At 34.5% G+C, this 20,548-nt stretch overlaps 1 protein-coding gene across 4 annotated transcripts in view; it reads left to right on the forward strand.

The window, feature by feature from the left end:
• Window positions 1-7,875: 7,875 nt before the first annotated feature.
• The window catches only part of LOC131039319 (beta-1,3-galactosyltransferase GALT1), a 49,747-nt gene continuing 37,074 nt past the window's right edge, over window positions 7,876-20,548 (forward strand). For 3 of the 4 annotated variants that reach the window (XR_009359183.1, XR_009359184.1, XM_057972027.2), the window contains exons 1-2: window positions 7,878-8,164; window positions 12,068-13,116. Coding sequence is in view for 2 of the 4 variants with exons in the window: in XM_057972027.2 (XP_057828010.2) it covers window positions 12,327-13,116 (790 nt within the window). In the remaining 2 variants the exon portion in view is untranslated. Of the gene's footprint in view, window positions 8,165-12,067; window positions 13,117-20,548 lie in introns of all 4 variants that reach the window. The other variant, XM_057972028.2, reaches the window with a different exon arrangement.

Raw genomic sequence — 20,548 nt, forward strand, 5'->3', positions numbered from 1 at the left:
ATATATTGATAATTAATTTAGTATGATCACCGTTCAAGGCACTAAATTATGTCTAGAAATGTGAATGCTACTAAAATTGAAAAGTGCTTGAGAAGATAATAGTTTGAACATATTTCTTTAACATGATCATACCTAATACAATTTAACCAAATGATGAACAACTTGCTCTTATTTATACCAAATAGAATAGTAAAACAAAATATATGACACAAGAGTTGAAAAATAATGCCTCAATTGTGTAGGGATGCTCACATGTAACTTCTTCATGCAAAAATATTGCAAATATTCGTCTCTTCTCAATATATGAATGCTCGTAAATTTTTATCTACAGTGGATTAGTGAATACTTGCTTGATTACATCTTTAAGGTGGCCACACATCTCTTGGAGTACAATGTGAATTTAAAAATCATGGTGGTAATAAGCTATGGCTAGATTATCTTCAACTCCTATTAGGTGCTATACACCATGAATACTAGCACAATGAATAACTATAAGAACCTATTGGAAGGTATTAAGCTCACACCTTGTTGAAGTAAATTCTCTAAGAAATAGTGCACAAATATTTTGACAATATCAAGAATGAGTTCATGAGAGAGAACATACCTTAGGATAGGCCATCATGTGATTGATTTAATGGATTCCGCATAGATTAAAACCCTTAAAAGGAATGACATGCATAGATAATATAACTCTCCTTGGGGCCACAAACGATGAAAAGAAAACCATAACCAATGGTATAATAGAGAATTAGCAACCTTATAGAGGAACTTGTAAAATTGTGCAAATGGTTGGATGGACTTTTGATATGATAGCTAGCATAATAAGTAACCAAAAGAAAACAAATTGAACCACATATTCCAACCTATATATTCATTGGCCAATGGTGTGAAATAAACCCTTAGACTTCTTTGTTGCTTCCTTGATATTGTGTGAACCATAGGCTAAAAAAAACTGGATGGTTGACACGCATCGAGACTAATAATGAACTCCAATAACTTCTAGGATTTTTGTATTTTTCGATTACTTTAAATCAATGGATGTGAGCTTTCCTAGCTATGAAGGTATGAGAATGTGAATCTAAATAAGATGGAAACAATGCAATTCAAGATCCAAACTCACAATACACATAGTCATGAAATGAAGACTAATATGTAGATACACAAATCAAATAATAAAAAATAATACCATAGCAAAGACCTTAGATTGCTTCGATATTTCTTTGATACTTGCTTGAATGCTTGATGCAAATTTTCTCTCAGATTTTGTAGCATAACCTTGATAACAACATGATAATATGAAGGCTTGATGCTTAAGTCTTGATACTAGATGCTTGATAATGATAGTTCTAGGATATGAAAGTGCTCTTGATACTTATGATGCTAGCTAGGAAAATTGAATGAGTGAAGGTCTTTTTTTATGGCTCACTTAACATTTGATTAATGGTAAAGATTGATTAGAAATACCAATAGATGAAAAAAAATGAGAGAGGGTAGGACCTAAAATTGCACATGGATTGATGAGGTGGGAGGATAAAGAAGGTATAAAATGTATAGATGAAATAAATAAAAATATATATTTTCATTTGAGGTGGGAAAATTAAATAAATTATTTGAATTTAATTTATGGAGGAAGTGTTAGCTAAATAAATAAAAATTATTCAATTATAGTGAGCAAAAAGATGAATTCATTAAATAATAAAATTATTTAATTAAAAATGAAGGGAAAATGATGAATTAATTAAATAATTAAAATTATCTAATTAATGATGAAAGGAAAAGGATAACGAAATAATTTTTTTTTTAATTTTTTGATAGGTAATAGGTCATAGCTGCAATATTTTGAATTGTTATTATTATTATTATGTTTGATTAGATTGACCCAAGACCTTCCCCATCCTATGGAAGGCCAAGATTCACAACTTAAAATTCCACTTTAGATGTCCCTATTGGGAATTGAACTTGGGTCTCCATTGTGAGAACCCAGTGTTTTTAACCAGTTAAGCTCAACCCCTTGGATGGATAACGAATTAATTAAATAATTAAAAATAAATAAATTAATATGGATAGAGAAATTAAGATAAAAATGCATTAGTCAGATTTATATGTCTACATTTTGCCCCTCTTTGAGACAATGCTTTTTATGGTGTTGTTTCATATAAAACTAAAAGTAAAGATATGCCTAGTGATAGGATAGAAGTAGGATGGAAGGATGGATGGATTCCCCCTTGAGAGATGGCCATAAAGATATTTTTTAGGTCAAACTCTTGATGAGGAGGAGATGTGATGTGTGTGCAACTATATTCAAGTTGGCCCGTTGATCAAATATAAGGTGAAGTGCATATAAATGGGTAGTGAGATGAATGGAAATGTGCAAGATAGATAGGATATGATAATGGAAGGATATGTAAAATGGTATGAATTATTAGTGAATATGCCTTCTATTATTTTGTATACTTTATATTATCAACAAGCATCTTAAATGAAGCAAGAAGCACACTAGAAAATAATGATCAATATCAAAAGTCAAAGATCAAGATGAAAGATAAAATGATAAAGAAATAACCATACCTGATTCCTCACTCTTCGCCGCAATATCAAGATCAATGTTTCATCAAATTTCCTCATAGTAGGTGACAAGAAAAGATAAAAAAAAGATATATAAACTCAAGCAAAGATCATGCCCCATTCTTCACTCTCGACAATGATATCAAGATTGAGGTTTCATTGTGATTTCTTGAAATAGGTTGAAAGAAAATATAAAAAGATACAAAGATCAAAAGGTAAAGGATCAAAGATTAAGATAAAAAAAAATCAAGGAATAACAATTAAGATAAAAAGCTCAAGGATCAAAGATTAAGATAAAAAGATCAAAGATCAAGATAAGATGGTAAATACAAGTAGATTTAAAATATAAATCAAAAAGAAAAAATACCAAATGACAAACAAGCCAATAACAAACATATCTCTTTCCAAAAGGATGAGATTTAGAGTCCACTACACCATCATTGACAATATTCTTGTTCTTATCCGAGAGACAAGGTTTATCATTTGAAGTAGAGGGGTTATCCTTATTGTCCTTGTAAATCTTCACAATACCTTTAACAACAAGGGCCTCTTCAATGGTGATGCATTTTTCTATGATTGCAACAAATATATTAGCACATTGGATCTTCAAGTGAAAGGACATTCTAGAATTTAGGTTTTGGACAAATATGTTGACAAGTTATTTCTGAAGAAGGTGATAAGAACATTTACTTGCTAAATTCCTCCATCATTGTAAGAAGGAAGAAAATGTCTCTCCATTTCTTTATTTTGTGTTGTATAGGTCATTCATAGAAACTTCATGTCTAATATTGTAAGAAAACTATGAAATGAATTTTTCTGCCAACTTATGAAAGGACTTGATCCCATGAGGTAAATGTGAAAACCACTCAATAGCTTGTCCTCCCAAGCTATGAGGAAAAAGGCACAAGAGATAAGCATCATTATAAGCAACCTCCATGCAATCTAGGTAAAATTTTCAAATATGTTGATGAGGATCACCTTTTGATTTATACTTGTCAAAATTAGGTATGCCAAAGTTTTGAGAAAAAAGTATCATTGCTATAGATCTATCAAAGTGATAAATGTATATGTCTTAAAGTGTGTAGCTCTTCCTAGTAGGTCCCATTTGCATATATATCACTTGTTGCTTCAAGCTCTAAATTTTAGATGCCAAGTGACTTAGAGGTGCCCAAGGAGGTTGATTTGTATTCAACCACGAGTTAATATAAGGGTTGAATTTGTAGGATGTAAGTGGAGTCAAGGGGTTGACTAGGTGGGATGTAGTTTTGATTATGTATGTACACATGGGATGACATTGGATGGGTTTGTTGATAGGTAGAGGTATGAGAGGTCATTGGTTGAGTTTGTTGGTGGGTGTAAATGATGTGGGATATTGTTTGTAACAGAGTGGATAAGGATAAAAGTAATGATGCTATGTGGCTTGCTTGAGGAGAATTTTGTGGAGTAGATACACGATCCATGCTAGTGGTGGATGCAGGGATGGTTGGTGCAATAGAAGAAGATGGATCATGTGTGAATTGATCATATGTGTCTTGATATGAATTTCATTGAACCTTGGAAGTATTATATGGTGGAGTTTATATGTCGACTAGTAGTATGTTTAGAATGGACACACTAACTAGATTTGTTTAGCTATAGGTAGTAAAATTTATGTGATCTTGTTCATTATAAGTAGGGATGATAACACCCAAAGGTAACGTGACACCCTTAGCACGTAGCAACTAAAGATAGTAATTAGGACTTGAATCAAAGAACATTTCAATGACATGCATGCCTTTAGGATCTCGCTCAAATTATCTTATGTCTTCCAATGTAGGATCTCTATGAATATCTTCTATCAACAACTTTGAAGATGATTTTCTTGTATTGTGATCTTGTGGTTGACATGTGTAAATTTTAAGTTCACAAGTTTGAAGTTTGTTTCAAGTTTTTTGCTTGAATTTTTTCTAGTTTTGATAGTGTGAAGCTATGATGTTTCTATTGTATTTAGAAGTTTTTGAAAGATTGATGCTTAAACAAATGCACTAAGAATATGTCAAATATGTTGGGGAATGTACCAAATGCACAAGGATATGTGTCAAATGCACTAGGATATGTACCAAATGTGTGGGGATATGTGCCAAATGTGTAGTTCTACAACCAAATGTGTTTTTTAGTAAGATTTTCAATTTTAGCAAAAAATTATGATTTTGCCAAAAGATTCTTACTTTAACAGTGACCCAATTCAATAATTTTTAGTGCATAGAAAGAAAATGCAAAATGTATACACATCTAAATCCACAAATGCAAAGCATGTAGTTTGTTTGAACTTGATTATTTTTAATTTTTTATGTTTTCTCTCTTTTTAAAATGTGATGCAAACATACACAAGAGATGAGGGAGAAACACACTTTCCTTATGGTTCAATTTGGATATTTGTCCTCTTTTTCTTTCAAGTAGGGAAGGAGATCTACACTCTTAAGACACACCAACAAGCCTACTCAATTGGGATTATCAATCCTTTAAGTCATGAATGTACAACAAGCAAAGATGTCCAAAAAGTTCAATTAAAGGCTTTACAAGTTTGAGTAGGGGTATCCTCTATATACCACAAAGGGTACGCCGAGGCTTAAATCCATAGATGAAAGGGAACACTGACAAATGAAAGGGAGGAAAGGGTAACCCATTCTCCAACTTCACTTCTCTAAGGTATAAATTTCTTAGAGGCTTAGATCAAATCGATAATATTCAACTTTTAAGAGGAGTGCCTTTTGATTCATCCCTTACTCTTTATACTGCATCAAAAAACAAGAGTTGAGGTCATCCCATAGAGTGATTATTTGTATAGGCATCCACCCTAAAAAATAAAAAATAAAGATAATTTAATTGTGGTCCTTAAGCTTGTTGCCAGGACGCGAGAGGAGAGAATATGTAAGTAGACCTTGGGAATTAAAAGATAAAGGATTTATTTTAGATCCAGATCCAAATGCATAAGGTTGATTTTAAGCTTAATTTCAATGTGAGGAAGACACACCAAACATAATAGCAACCATTGAATTTCTAATGACAATAAAGACTATGATCACTTGAAATGTAAAAAAAGAGGGTTTAGAACAAGTGCACTTATTTAATCCTTTCAATCTTCCTTGATCCAATCCAATGAAGTCCAAGCTAGCTTTACCAACTTTAGATCTTGAAATTTTGCACACATACAAAAGAAACACAAACCATGAAGGAACAAACCCTAGAAAATGATATTTTGAAAAGAAAGGGTGAATTTGAATGAATTTACCTAATTTTTTATTTAATATATAAAAAAGAAACTTGATCCACAATGTAGAGCTTTGAATCATCTTCCCAACACATTCTGAGTTTGAAAAATATGATATGTAGATCAAAATTTAGTTTGAAAAATATGACATGTAGATCCAAATTTAGTTTGAAAAATATGATATGTAGATCAAAATTTATTCCCATTTTCATGAAAGGTTTTGCATAAGTGACCAAATGTGCCCTTGTATGGACCAAATGTGTTGCAATACTGACCAAATGTTACAATTATGACCAAATAGATGGCTCTAAAAACTAGTTGCTAAAATCAAAATTAGAGATATCAGATGTGCCCCAAAATGGACTAGATGCATGTCAAAATGCCAAATGTGATGTAAAATTAACCAAATGTACCCTAGAATTGACCAAAAATGCATAGGGCAATCAAGATCTCAATGAAACTTTCTAGATACGTGACAAAATAAGCCAAATGTACGAAAGGATAACTAGATGCATTGAAATACTAACCAAGTACAGGGATTTGACCTGCAAAATAAAATAAACTCTTCTACAAAGGAAAAATAGTTGTTACATATATACCTAATCCATTTTATGTTGGCCCATATGTGTGATTAGTTGGTTTGAATGTGCAAATATGACCCGTAGCTTCAAAATAGCACACTTCTCATGAAAATCCTTATTAAAATTAAGGACATGAGCCCCACCAAGCGTGCCAAAATATAAATGTATGAAAATTTGAATCTATATAATATGAAAACAATGCAATGCAAAATCCAAAGTCACAATCCACATAATCATGAAATGAAGCCTAAGTTCTATGCACAAATCACATAATAAACAATAATATCATAACAAAGACCTTAGATTGCTCAATTGTTTCTTTAATACTTGCTTGAATGCTTGATGTAGATCTGTTCTCAAATTTTGTAGCATAATCTTGATATCAACATGATAAGATGAAGATGCTTAATGCTTGATAGATGCTTGGTAATGATAGTGCTAGGATATTGAAGCGCTCTTGATAATAATGATGTTAACTATGGAAAATGAATAACTAAAGGTCTTATTTATATGTCTCACTTAACATTTGTTCAATGGTAGGGATTGATTAGAAAGATCAATGGACAAGAAAATTTGAGCTCGAGTGCGAGATGTAAAATTGCACATGGATTGATGAGGTGGAAGGATAAAAAGAACTATAAAATGCAGAGAGAAAATAAATAAAATATATTTTATTTATTTATTTTGAAGTGAGAAAAATAATAAATTGTTTGAATTTACTTTTTAGAGGAAGTCTTAGCTAGTTAATTAATTATAGTGGACCAAAAAAGATGAATTGAAAAAAATGATGAATTAATTAAATAGTTAAAATTATTTAATTAATAATGAAAATAAAATGATAATACATTAACTAAATAATTTAAAGATAATAAAAAATATTTAATTAATATGAATATAAATACATTAGCCAAACTTAGATGTCTACACCAACAATAAAATTCCATAGAAAACAAAAGACAAACAAATAAACACTCATGAAATAATATCAATTACATTATTACACGAGATCTTGAATTTGAAAATTGAAATTACTCCTATAATGCAGTACTCAATCAATCCTCAATCTTCTATTCATATGAAATCAATAAAATTCATTTCAAATTGCACCAACTCCAATCACCGCCCTTTTTAATTTAATCCAATCACTTAATTTATTCTCCATTCTTCCTATTCTAAAAGGAGGTGTGCTATTTTCCACTAAATTAATATCAGCTACTACTCATTTAAAGACTGGGTGTATCATTTTGACTAATACTTTGGCAAGGAAAGCAGTGCATAACATTTGGCTGTGTACAAGTTTGAACCAATCATAGAAAGAGTCAGTTTATATCACCTAAGGCTTCGGGAGTCTTGACAAATATCACCTCTCCATCTTTACAATAATCGCTGAAGTTGTCCGATTTTCCAGAATGAACCAGCTCAAATACCGTTTCTTAGACACGTGGCTGAATCCTATGTACTTTTCGTATTCTCCCATGACTTTTAACAAAGATTTGACCTGGACTCTGTCTTTTGTAAGGTTTCCTTTTACGAAGGTGTCCATTTCAGTGCATGTTTCCTACATAGGCCGGCATGGACGGCAATTTTGATAAGAGATCATCTTCAAAGTTTCAAAGGTTTGAAACTCGAACACCTTAATTGGCTGAACAGGGGTTATCCCGATGTTACGGGAATAAAATTCAGCCATGAAATTAATATAACGAAGAATTCAGTGTAAAATCACATAACCATGCATGCATCGAGGTGAAGAAAATTCAGGCTTATTGAGGTGAGTTAGAACGCTTAAATGTTACAGAAACAGAATTGATGACCAATTGGGTAACAGACCCATGTTTTAGATTTTTGTTTTATGTTTTTCTTGGGTATACTATTATGTTGTGGGCCTGATGGAGGCTTTCATAAGTGCAGAGTTAGGCAAACTCCCAGTACATAAATTCATAGTATTAGAAATAAATATGCTGTAGAATAGAATTGAGGAGAAAACATAGGCTCGCTGTTAGTACATGCGTGTCGTGTATCCATGTTATGTAGAAACCTGGATTGATGGCGAATTCTCCGAAATTTTGTTCTGCCATAAAAATTAGCCTACTAATTCGCTGACCCAATTCAGTACAATTGTTTGTTTCCTCTTCAGAGACCAGTGAATTTAATTCAGGCACGGGCTGCGTTCGGTTAGTTGCGTTTGGTAAAAGGTGGCATTTTTAGCTTGCGGCCATGGCGTTTTTAACTATATCTTTGATGAAAATTTTAAGGGTGACCTGTCTTGGGTCAGTGGTCGCAGTTGATAAAAGACAAAGGGGTAAAGTTAGTTTTTCAGGTCAGTAGTTGCAGTTCGTAAAAGGTGAGAAGGTAGAGGGAGACACCATTTGGTGCATGACTCCCTCTTGTTGAAACCTTCAGGATAGTCTGACCATTTACCTCATTTATGTTTCCAATTTACACCTCTTTCAGTTTTGACCCTTTGACCAATTTTATGATAAATCAAGCCTTGATAATCCATCTAAGCCAAGGTAGTTGTCACCGCTGTCTTGGATGACAGTTCTCTAGAGTTGTTTTTTAATACCTTAGAACAAACTTGTTTGAATTGTTAGTTTGTTTGAATGTTTAAGAGGCTTACAAATTCAGTAAAACATTGCCCTGACTATACCCAGTACTTGGAATGGCTTAAGACATTGTTACTTGTTTGTTTTGCTTTCTTCTTTGAAAGTCCAAGACCTTACAAATTCAATAAAACTTGGGCTGACCATAATCATTGCCTGTTTGATTCTGTACCAGTTTGTCTTTGATTGGCATAAAACATTGTTGACAGTGCAACACATGATAATTCCTTGTATACAGTGACTTACAATTGAATTTGAGTCTGCCCCTGGTGATTGTAGTAGCAGGCTTAGCAACTAACTTGCAATTTCAGCTTGTGGGTGGAAAAAGAGCCGACAGGGAAATTAAATTTGTGAGCTCTCACGTTATGAGGGTCTAGGATAACCAGCCTGGAATGATTTGTGCTTCTCCGCAGGTAGTTCTTGAGGTCTTGGTCGTAAGCATCACAAGGAAGTACCTGGGCATCTACTTGTACCTAATTTTTCTGGCTATGAGGATCAACTTCGAATTAAGTTTCATAGGATTGGGACCCTATTGTCATATACCTCAGTCAATGCCATCATTGGAACTTATCTTGTGGGCTCCCACAATGATTAAACAGGAAATAAATTTGTTGTAACAACCGATCCTTAAACAATACAGAGTTTGATGATGAGCTTTTCATTATTAATGCTTAAATGCTTCCCAATCATATATACAAGTCCCTGCTCTCATGTTACTGTTCATTCTAGCATTAATATTGTAAGAATTGATCGCAATCTATTTGATGTTGAAGGAACATGATGTTCTTCATCTGAATTTGGTGGCTAGCTTAGCTGTATATTTATTCTGCAATTTTTAAATGAGCATTGGAAATGTATTGAGAAATTTTTGGGATACCGCATACAAGAGGCACATTCTATTTGTCGCCATTCATGGAATTGACAATAACTGGGATAAAAAATAGGCCATATGGAATGGTATGTAAAGATTCGTACCCATCTCTTTGGAGTGAGTCTGTATTGTTCTGTACGGGGCATTTTTTTTTCCTGCTAGTGCACTCCGTCATTCTTTAAGATCTGTCTCTGTATTCATATTTTCTTTTCTTATATATTCATAGAATTCTAAACATCAAACACAAGATACATTTTCTTGTCGTTAGTGATTTCAAAAACTGTTAATGCACCAGATGACTTAGCCTGGACCATTGGCTGTGTTGTTATTCTTGATTTACTTTTCTGAATTTATATAATATATTTAAACAGTGCCACAATGATACCTAGAAGGCCCAATCCTCAACATACTAATGATAACTTACCACGGAACATACGAATGATAACTTGATGGCCTAATTCTCAACATGAAGTAGAGTCGACCACTAAATAACACCAATATATGATAAGTGTTCTGATGGTCATCCTGTGTTCTGCACCTTAAGGCTTTGGTATCATTCTTCCAACTGCTGACTAATATGAAGCCACTGGGTTCAGCAGATTAATATACCATTCTTTCATACTTGTAAATAAATAGCACTAGATACTAACAGTCGTATACTCCATTTATTATATTTAACATGACATAGTGCTGAGGAATTATTATACAAGATTCAAATGGGATGATAATTAAGTAGCATTATTAACTTCTTTATTGTCATATTCTCATGCTATAAATCCATCTGATCATTCATTTAATTAATTCCTTGTTTGTCTTCTTGCTCACATTCATTGGTGGCTCGTCAATCATATTTGGAGCCTGGAGACCACCTATATATGCTTCCACGATCACCATGTTTCCATGTATTTTAAGAATATGGTGCTACTGTCGAAATTAATCCTACGCATTTGCCAAACTAATCCCTAAGGTCATCTTTAAACCTATTCAGTTCCAGAGCATTAGGCATTCGCCAAACTAATCCCTAAGGTCATCTTTAAACCTATTCAGTTCCAGAGCATTATGGTCTTTTAAAGCTTATTAATAGAATTGCTGCTATTAGTTGTAGATTAGGATTAGTTGCTCCATTTCCAGATCCTTCTGGGACTTTATAATATCATCGACTCATTTCATGTGGAGTTTTTTAATCTTACTGCCTTAGTTGGATATCTCTTCGAGATCACTTCCTTTTCCTTTCCAAGTAAAGTAATCTAAACTGTGTTTTTTCTTTGATACTTTGATAGATACATTTTCCTTTTTTATCTTGCAATTACATCTGCCTGTGAGAATCACTGAACTCAAAGTTTCTTTGAATCCTTTTAGAAATAATATCACCCTAGGATATCATTACCTGATAAAATTTAATAAAACATAGCATAAAACTAAGAGAATAAAGTGACTGAATAAAAAACAAAATGACAAAACTGGGATGTACAAGTAAAACCAGAGAGTTCTATTTTACCATAACAAACTATGACATCTCAAACACCAAAGAACCACCATTAAATGGAGTGATTGTGAAATAGAGATCACCACAGAACAACAAATCTGAGGATCCTATTGAAGAGGTGAACCGGATCATGTATATTGAAAGTGTCACCAGTAAACCTGTAACTAAATGCATTTCCAGATTCAAATAGAAGTATAGAACACAACTATGTTCTGGACATGAAAAGGACCCAATTTATTCTATCTGAACATCCCAAATGAATCTGTGTTTGAAGAAGCATGCTATTGTTTCTTACAACAAGATGAAGATCTCAAATGTTAGTTGGTATGATATGTTTTTATTAGCAATTCATCTTGTTTCTGACAGAATATCATAATGCTTTAGTTAGATTCAGAATGCCTGATTAATGTTTCTTTTTCCTGTCCAGTTTAATCTTTTGAGATGCCAACAAAAGACTTGGCAAATGGCAGTAGTTTTGTAGCACACTTCTGCTGCATTTTATCAGATTTACTAAACCTTGAACATGCCATGTGTGTTTATAGCATTTCAATGTGCATGCATTATTGAAAAGGGCATATATCATAGGTGTCAGAAGTGACATTAGTCATACATGGTTGAGTAATCAAATTTCTTGATAAAAAATTGAATTTGCATCTTCCTTTTATTTTTATTGACAAATTCTATATGATGGAAAATCACATTTATATTCTACAGGTACTTTCCTATTGCAGCATGTTGTGGGTGTGCAGTTCTTAAGTTTTATTCTGTTGTTGATGATAGAAGAGGAGAGGGATGGAGGTACTCAATGTTTTCAGGATCACTTCCAAGATGATTTGTCATTAAAGAAGTTAAGAATATTTGACAGTAATCATATTTTAATAGCCAGTGAAGTGTAATGCTGCAATCCTTGAGACATTGAAATTTCCAAAATTAGTTCAAGAGACAATATTTGAATTTTATTGTTGTCATTGAAATGGTCAGTATGCTTACAATGAAGAAATGGTCAGGAGGCACGCTAATTATTTTCTTAGTTGTAATTTTGGTATTGAGGTATAGTATACTAGAGAGTTCTCCCCCAAAACAATCACCTTTCAATTTTTTCAGAAACCTCAATCCTCTTCATGTGGAACAGAATGAAATTATCCAACCTTCTCAGAGTCCAGACAACATTGATCAGGTGATTAAATTTCCGGCCATTCCTGGTGAAGATTTTCAGCATCTCCTCTCTTGGAAAAATCTTACAGAAGAAGAATTACAGAGTTTACAAACTTGGAATCACTTTAAGCATGTTATTAATCACACAGAACTTTTACCTCAAACATTTGATGCAGTAAAAGAAGCAGTCGTAGCATGGAAGGATCTTCTAGATTCTATTAATCAGGAGAAAGTATTTATTGCAAAAGATGGTAGTAGCTTCAAGAACCATACAAAAGAACAGTGTCCCTACTCTTTAAGTGTGATAAATCAAACGGAATTTAAAAGTGACAGATTTAAACTTCAGATTCCTTGTGGTTTGGTTCAAGATTCTTCTATCACTGTTGTTGGCATTCCAGATGGGCTTCTGGGAAGCTTTTATATAGAGCTTATAGGGTCGCAACTTCCCGAAGAGCCAAATCCACCTATTGTCTTGCATTACAATGTGCGCCTTCAAGGAGATAAAATAACAGAAAATCCAGTCATTGTTCAAAACACATGGACAATAGGACATGAATGGGGTGAAGAAGAACGTTGCCCTTTGCCTGTTCCTGGAGAAAGACAGAAAGGTAGCTTGTGTGCTCTTTGCTCTTTGCCTTTTCATTCAATCAGGAAAGTAAAGATTTAGATTGGTAGTTTCAATGGTTTTTTTCCTTCTTTATTTATTGTTCTCTTGTATAAGCTAGCATAAAGAAGATGGAATTGAGTCACAACCTGAAAGCAAGGATTAAACTTAGTAATACTTAAAATTCTTTTTCTCTATCAACATTCTTTTGGGATTTGTTCATTGCACTTCACAAATTTTTTGAAGCTGGTAAGAGCTAAAGTAAAGTTGTTAAGTGGTTATCTATTTGAAATACTGAAGTCTTTAATGGAAGTATGGTGATTACAAAATATTAATAGAGTAATCAATAAACTTATAAAGCAAGACTTGAGAAAGAAAAGAAAGCTGATGGGAAGAACCAGTAGCGACAAGTCTAGGCTAATTCCTTTCTCTTGCAACAATGTTTGAATAGTATATTGGCAGCAATCAAATGGAGTGGGGTACAAAAATTTTCAGTGCACTTGTTCTGATCTTCTAAGAGCATTGCTGAATTGGTTGTTGAGCTATATAGTGTTATTTAAATTAATGTCTTATGTTTTTCCTCCAAGGTCTTAAATGATCACTATTCAGGAATACATCTTTCCAGTATAGTCATCTTCATCCCAAACCTTTTTATGCATCCCTTGATATTGGGTGCACAGTGATTGACTTCCTTTGGCTTAGTGCTAAGGACTGAGGGGTATCCATTCTGCCAAAGCAGTGATTTTAGTCAAGTTTTCAATTGTTTTCCAGTTGCTGATAATATTTCTGCTTACAGCCTCTGATAAGGTGTATTATGTAATGACAAATTTACCAATCTAATAGTACTTTTGTATATCAGAAAGAAATTATAGATAGGATTTAGAAATGCTGCTGCAAATGAGAAAGAGCTTCTATGATTTGCCCAGGCAAAAGCAAGAGCCTCTAAGGAGATGCTTATGTAAACTTCAATATGTAATGGCAAATTTACCAATCTAATAGTACTTTTGTATATTAGAAAGAAATTATGGATAGGATTTAGAAATGCTGCTGCAAATGAGAAGAGCTTCTATGATTTGCCCAGGCAAAAGCAAGAGCCTCTAAGGAGATGCTTATGTAAACTTCAATACGTCAACTAGTTTATATGACTGCTTCATGGCAAACTTCTAAAAACAGAAACCTACTTGTTTTCTTTAACCTGGCAAGGAATTCTGAGATTCTCTACCTCCTATGTGTTGATTACTTGAGCGACTTCTTGTAACCCCTTCTTTGACGGTCAAGAATCTGAGAGGCCATTTTTAAATGCATATTAAAAGTGCCAATCTAAGACAATTTGTACATGCCTTTTAGAAAATGGCATCTTCCATGAATGCATCATATCCTCATATCTTGATATGATTGTATAGATAATGCTCCTTTTTCCTCTTGAATATTCTTGAACTAAAGGTGTGTAGGATCCAAGAGCACATGAAATTGATTTTACACCATGAATGCACAAAAAAAATAACACTTCATGAGCTTCATGGGATAACAAATACATTTCAATATATTGTCTTATAAAGCAATTCTTGCCCTTTCCCATACAACCGACTTACCTACTCAATAAACTAATCACCCAACCATGTTTACGTTAAACTAATATTTATAACATTAATAAAACTTATTAACGCTAACGCATATAGAACAAAATACTTTTAGATTGCAAGGATCACAAAAGCCAACAAATCCCCCTTGATCCAAAAGGGGAAAATCAAAAGTTCTGGAGCATCTATAAATCTGATTCACCTTGCAACTTTGTAAACTTGATCTCTTGTCTCCTGGTATGATTAACTTGTGCTGCCACTTGTACACGTCCTCCTGTTGCTTGAATTTTCGTTGCACATTCTATGTAGAAAAACTCTTATTCATTAGTCATGCATATCCAATGCTCCATGCCATTGCCTCTTGCAGTTTGAAGATCCATTTCCTCTCATTAATACTACCTGACATGATCATGCTGAAGTCTATTGCAAAATTTCTTTGAACATCTGTACCACATGCAGTATGACCAAGATACATCATTTCCCAACTACAGCGAGCATTGTCTTGGTGATTCTTCTATACCTACAATCCCTAGGTGCATCCACAACCAATGCCCAACTACCTAACCACACATACATTAGCTGACCACACTTTGCCTCAGTTTTGCATAGTTACACTTATTAAAGGAACTACCACTTGTCAATAAATTAGGAAGACCTAATGTCCCCCAGCAGTCAAGAGATGAGAAACAAAGTGGCATAATTCCATTGAATGATTGTTCCTCATTAAAGCTAACAATCAAAAACTAAAATAGATTTCAGTACAACAAATGCTAAACACCATACCACTTGAAAAGCCAAAAATACCATATTGAAACTGGAAACAACACACTACCAATGTTGCCTCTCAAGCAAAGCACCCAAAGTTTTGAAATGGTAAATGCATATCAAATTAATGAAGAGAAACGAATTACATATAGGCAATTACATTATGATGTTTCTAAAAGAAACAATTGATAACAGGAAATAGAAATAGAATCTATCTAACTAAACTAAGCTTAAACTAAATGGCCATTAAATAATATAATAAATACTTTAATACCCTTCCTTAATGGTCATCCTATCAACTACACCAAGTTGTCCCCTAAATTTTACAAACTTGTCCGGACTCAAAGACTTGGTGAGAATGTCTGCAGTTTGGTCCACAGTTGGAACATACTTCAAGACCAGATTTCCATCTTCAACAAGCTATTGAATGAAGTGACAATGAAGCTCTACATGTTTGGTGTGCTCGTGGAAGACTGGATTCTTGACAAGTTTCAGGACCCCTTGATTGTCAAAGAACAAGGTTGAAGACCCTGCTTGATACATTTTCATGTTAGAAAGCATCCTTCGAAGCCAAATTGCCTCACATGTTGCCTTAACGGTTCCCCGATGCTCTACTTCTATAGAGGAAAGAACTACTGCCTGCTGCTTTTTATTGGTCCATGTGATTGCACCTGTGCCAAGATTGAAGACATGCCCAGAAGTAGACCTCTTGTCATCAACAAAACTTGCCTAATCGGAGTCTATAAAACCAATCAGGTGAGGATCTTTGTTGTACAAAATGCCACAGGTCTCCCTTTCACATATCTTAGTATACGCTTCATTGCAACCCAATGTTCTACTTTTAGGGCTATAATGAAACGAGATATGTAGCTCACAACATAACTAAGATTAGGCTTAGTGGCTATAAGATAGATGAGGCTGCCAACTAGTTGCTTGAATGCCGACTCATTTGCCACAGGTGAATTAAATTTGGTTGACAGTTTCAACCCTTTCTCCATAGGTGTAGACGGAGGTTTGTAATGTTGCATCCTAAACTTCTCCAACAAACTCCTGGCATACTTTTATTGAGAGATGAAAATGTTGCCACTTGTCTGCCAAACCTCTACATTGAGACAATAATGCAAGTCTTAAATCTATCATATCAAATGCTCGACACAAGTTCTGTTTGATTTTCTCAAGCAAGTGTTCTCCACTACCAGTAATGATGATATCATCAACATAGATGACAAGAAAAATGGTCTCATTACCAACACTCTTGACATACAAATTACGATTCAAGGGACTTCTCTGAAAGCCTTGTTCAACCAAGTATTGATCAATCTTGATGTACCATGCCCTGGGGCTTGTTTTAGGTCATAAATAGCCTGCCATAAAGAGCCTTTACCAGTTTGCATACCTAGTGCTCTTTGCCTACAACCTTGAAACCTTGAGGTTGCATCATGTAAACCTCTTCCTCCAAATCACCATTGAGGAAGGCACTCTTTATGTCCATCTGATGGACTTTCTAGCCAGATTGTGTTGCAATGGCTAGAACTAGTTAGATGGTGCTCATCTTTGCTATGGGAGCAAAGGTTTCCTCGTAATCAACTCCTTCCTTATGGTAGAAGCGTTTAGCTACCAACCGAGATTTATATTTACCAAGTGTTCCATCAGTTTTGTATTTCACTTTGTAGACCCATTTGCAGCCAATGGGTTTCTTTCCAAGTGAAAGATCGGATAGAACCCGAGTGTTATTCTTTAGAAGAGTATGATGTTCAGCTTCCATAGCCTTTTCCCATTCAGGTATTCCTTCTTCCTTTGAATAAGTTTGGGACTCACAAACACTCTGAATGTTGGCCATAAGAGCAAAGTTGATTGTGTTCTTCTTTCTCTTGGCTCTAGAAGATCTACCCTCAACAAGCTCATCATCTCACACATCACTGATAAGATTTTCCCACCACTTAGGACGGAGAGCAAAACCATCTACTTCCAAATCAGGTGTAGCAACAAGACTTGGGCTGCCTGGAATAATATCATTTGGATGCTGATCTAGGCTTTCTTGAGGGAACTCTGGTGGTACAATATCATGCCTTGGTGATTCCACAACTTTAGGTTTGGAATCATCAAAATCCCTCCCTTTGGGTGAAGCTGATGGAAGCCTAAAACCAATATCTGTTTTCTATAGAGGTTGATCTTCAGGATGTTGGATGGGAGAAGTGAGTTGAAAGGGTCCACTATCTTAATCGAAAACCACATTTCTATTGAATGTGAGACAATCAATGTTCACATCAATTAGCCAATAGGCCTTATGATTGTCACTGTAGCCTGTAAGCATCAACTTCCAACTCTTGGAATCCAGCTTTGTTCTCTTGGCATCAGGATTCCAAGTATATGTAGTTGAACCAAAAACCTTGAGTTGGCCGATTTTTGGTTTCCTCCTTGACCAAGCTTCCTCGGGAGTCATCTTCTTAATACCCTGTGTGTGAGAACGATTTAGAAGGTATACATTAGTATACATTGCTTCAACCCAAAATTTTATAGGCACATTCTTGTTTTCAATCATACATCGAGCCATCTCTATTATAGTTCGGTTCCTCCACTCAACAACATTATTTTGCTGAGGGGTATAGGGTGAGGTGAATTGACGCTTGATACTATTTTGAACATAGAAGTTTGTGAATTCCATGGAACAAAACTCACCCCCATTATCTGACCTAAGAGTTATGAACTGATGTCGTGACTCTTTCAACTAGTACTTTAAACTTCAGAAATTCATTGAAGACATCTGATTTCGCTTTGAGAAAAAATACCCACATTTTTCTACTAAAATCATCGATAAACAGAAGAAAATACCCGACACCAGTGACTGATGCCATATTCATTGGTCCACAAACATCTGCATGAATTATCAGCAACACCTTGGATGCTCTCCAAGCTTGTCTGTTGGAGAATGGAGTTCGATGTTGCTTCCCTACATGGCAAGCTCCGCATACACCATGTGTCTGCTACTGAATCTATAATGTCCCCACTTTGAAACAAAATTTAATAATAAATAATAATAATAAAATTAAAATACAAAAGAATAAAATTAAAACTTAAATTAAAATATAAAAGAATATAATTAAAATGTAATCAAGTTAATGAATGGTCAAAAGACATGAAATGAAAAGTTGTGACTCCTCAAGCATGAGATATAAAAGGGAGAATAGAACCTCATTTGAGGGGGATAATTTGGGACTCAGAAGTGCAAATCTGATTTAAATAAGAAGTGCAGATCTGATTGTGAAAGGTCGTGTCCCTTTCAAAGGGCAGAAATAATGAAGAGTTGCACTCATTCAAAGGGTGCTAATGGTGAAAGGGTGCGTCTCTTGCCAAAGTGCATACATGATGAAGAGGTGGGAGCTCTCCCTCACATTGGGAGATATAAGGGAAAGGAATCAAAGCATCCAGTGACATCACCATCAATCAAGATCAGATTAGAACTATTATTAAGTTACAAGCAGCAACATCCTTGTTCTTGGTGGTATGCATGGGGGATGTGCTTAATATGTATGCTTAATATATGAAACCTGATAATGTTCACATGCAAAATTTAGTAATAATATAAATATAGACTGCGATATGTATGACAGTAAGAAGGATTGAATGTACCCATTCTTATATGAGATTATCATGAATACATTAAGAATTGTTGAGACCTTCCTTGGTTGGATTGCTTGTCAGCCAACCGTTTGCAGCATTGCTTCTTCATGTGACCAAGCTTACCATAGTAGTGACATGTGATAACCTTCTTGGAGCTACTCTCAGGTTTGCTTTGTCCTTTTGGTTGAAAGACTTGCCTTTACCTTTGCCTTTGTCCTTGGCTTTGGCAATGAAGGCTTGTTTTGTCAATGATGATTCATTGCCGCTCCCAAACTATTTTTTTCACCTTTCTTGCTGCAGAAGCTTGTTGCACAGTTCAGGAAATTTTAAGTCAACATTTGTTGATGTAATGTTTAGCGTCTCAATGAAGTCTTCGTACGAGCATGGTAAAATTTTGAGAGTGATCAGCACCATGTTTTCTTCCTTCATCTTGTGAGCAATAGTTTCTAGCTGATTGCAAATATCCTTGATCTTTGTAAGATACTCCTACAGAGACATTTATCATCCATCATTATTGAAAACATGTTCTTTAGAAAGAATGCTTGGCTCTTATTTGGCGTTTCATGGAGATCCTTTAGATGTGTCCATATCTCCAAAGTTGACTCTCCTGATGAAACTTGTGGGAGCATGTCGTCGATGACTGACAATTTGATGAGCATAATTGCTTCCTGATTGCGCTCATCGTAGTTGTCTTGGTCTTTTCCCGTCACCGTGGGGCGAAGAGTCTGTTGATGTGTTTTTTATGCACTATGCAACATAGAATAAAATACTAAGTATTCTATCCTCTCTTGAACAAAAATCCTCCCAAGTGCTAAATTGTGTGATCAAATGGGGTGACTCCAAGGTTCTGAATGTCAAGTCTTGACGTGCTCTTGGATAGACCCAGTGTGTATGATGTGATATTGTTGGAATCACAAGGAGACTTACGTTGATACTTAAATGTTCGAATGTCATTGGAATGTAGAAATTAACTTGATTTGAAAAAAGGAAAAAAGGATAAAGGGTTTAGAAAGATGATCTAATCCTAGGAATGCAAGAGCCATACAATCTTTGGTGAAACTCAACTAGACTTTTCTTTTCCATGCAAAACAACAACTCCACAAAGTTTAGTGTGATCTCCTAAGGTAAGCATATGTTGTTCAAATTACTACCATGAACATAGAGACCATCAAAGTAATGCATATCAATGAAGAAGTAATAATTGAAGTTAAGCTTGGATAAATGAGTTCAATTGACTTTACAAGATACTTCACAATCAATGAAATACTAGTAGTATAAACATTAGGAGCTTCACCGTCAATCATGCACAAATACCTTTCATCCATCTAATTATCACCATCTAACATAAAGATCCAACAAGAAACATGCAATTATGTAGAAGAAACAACACACTCCACCATATCTTTAATGAAAAAGATGTTTATTTACAAACTTAGCAACAATTTCTGCTTTCTCCTCTTACTCTACTTC

Source organism: Cryptomeria japonica, chromosome 10 (assembly GCF_030272615.1).
Source record: "Cryptomeria japonica chromosome 10, Sugi_1.0, whole genome shotgun sequence".
NCBI lineage: Eukaryota > Viridiplantae > Streptophyta > Pinopsida > Cupressales > Cupressaceae > Cryptomeria > Cryptomeria japonica.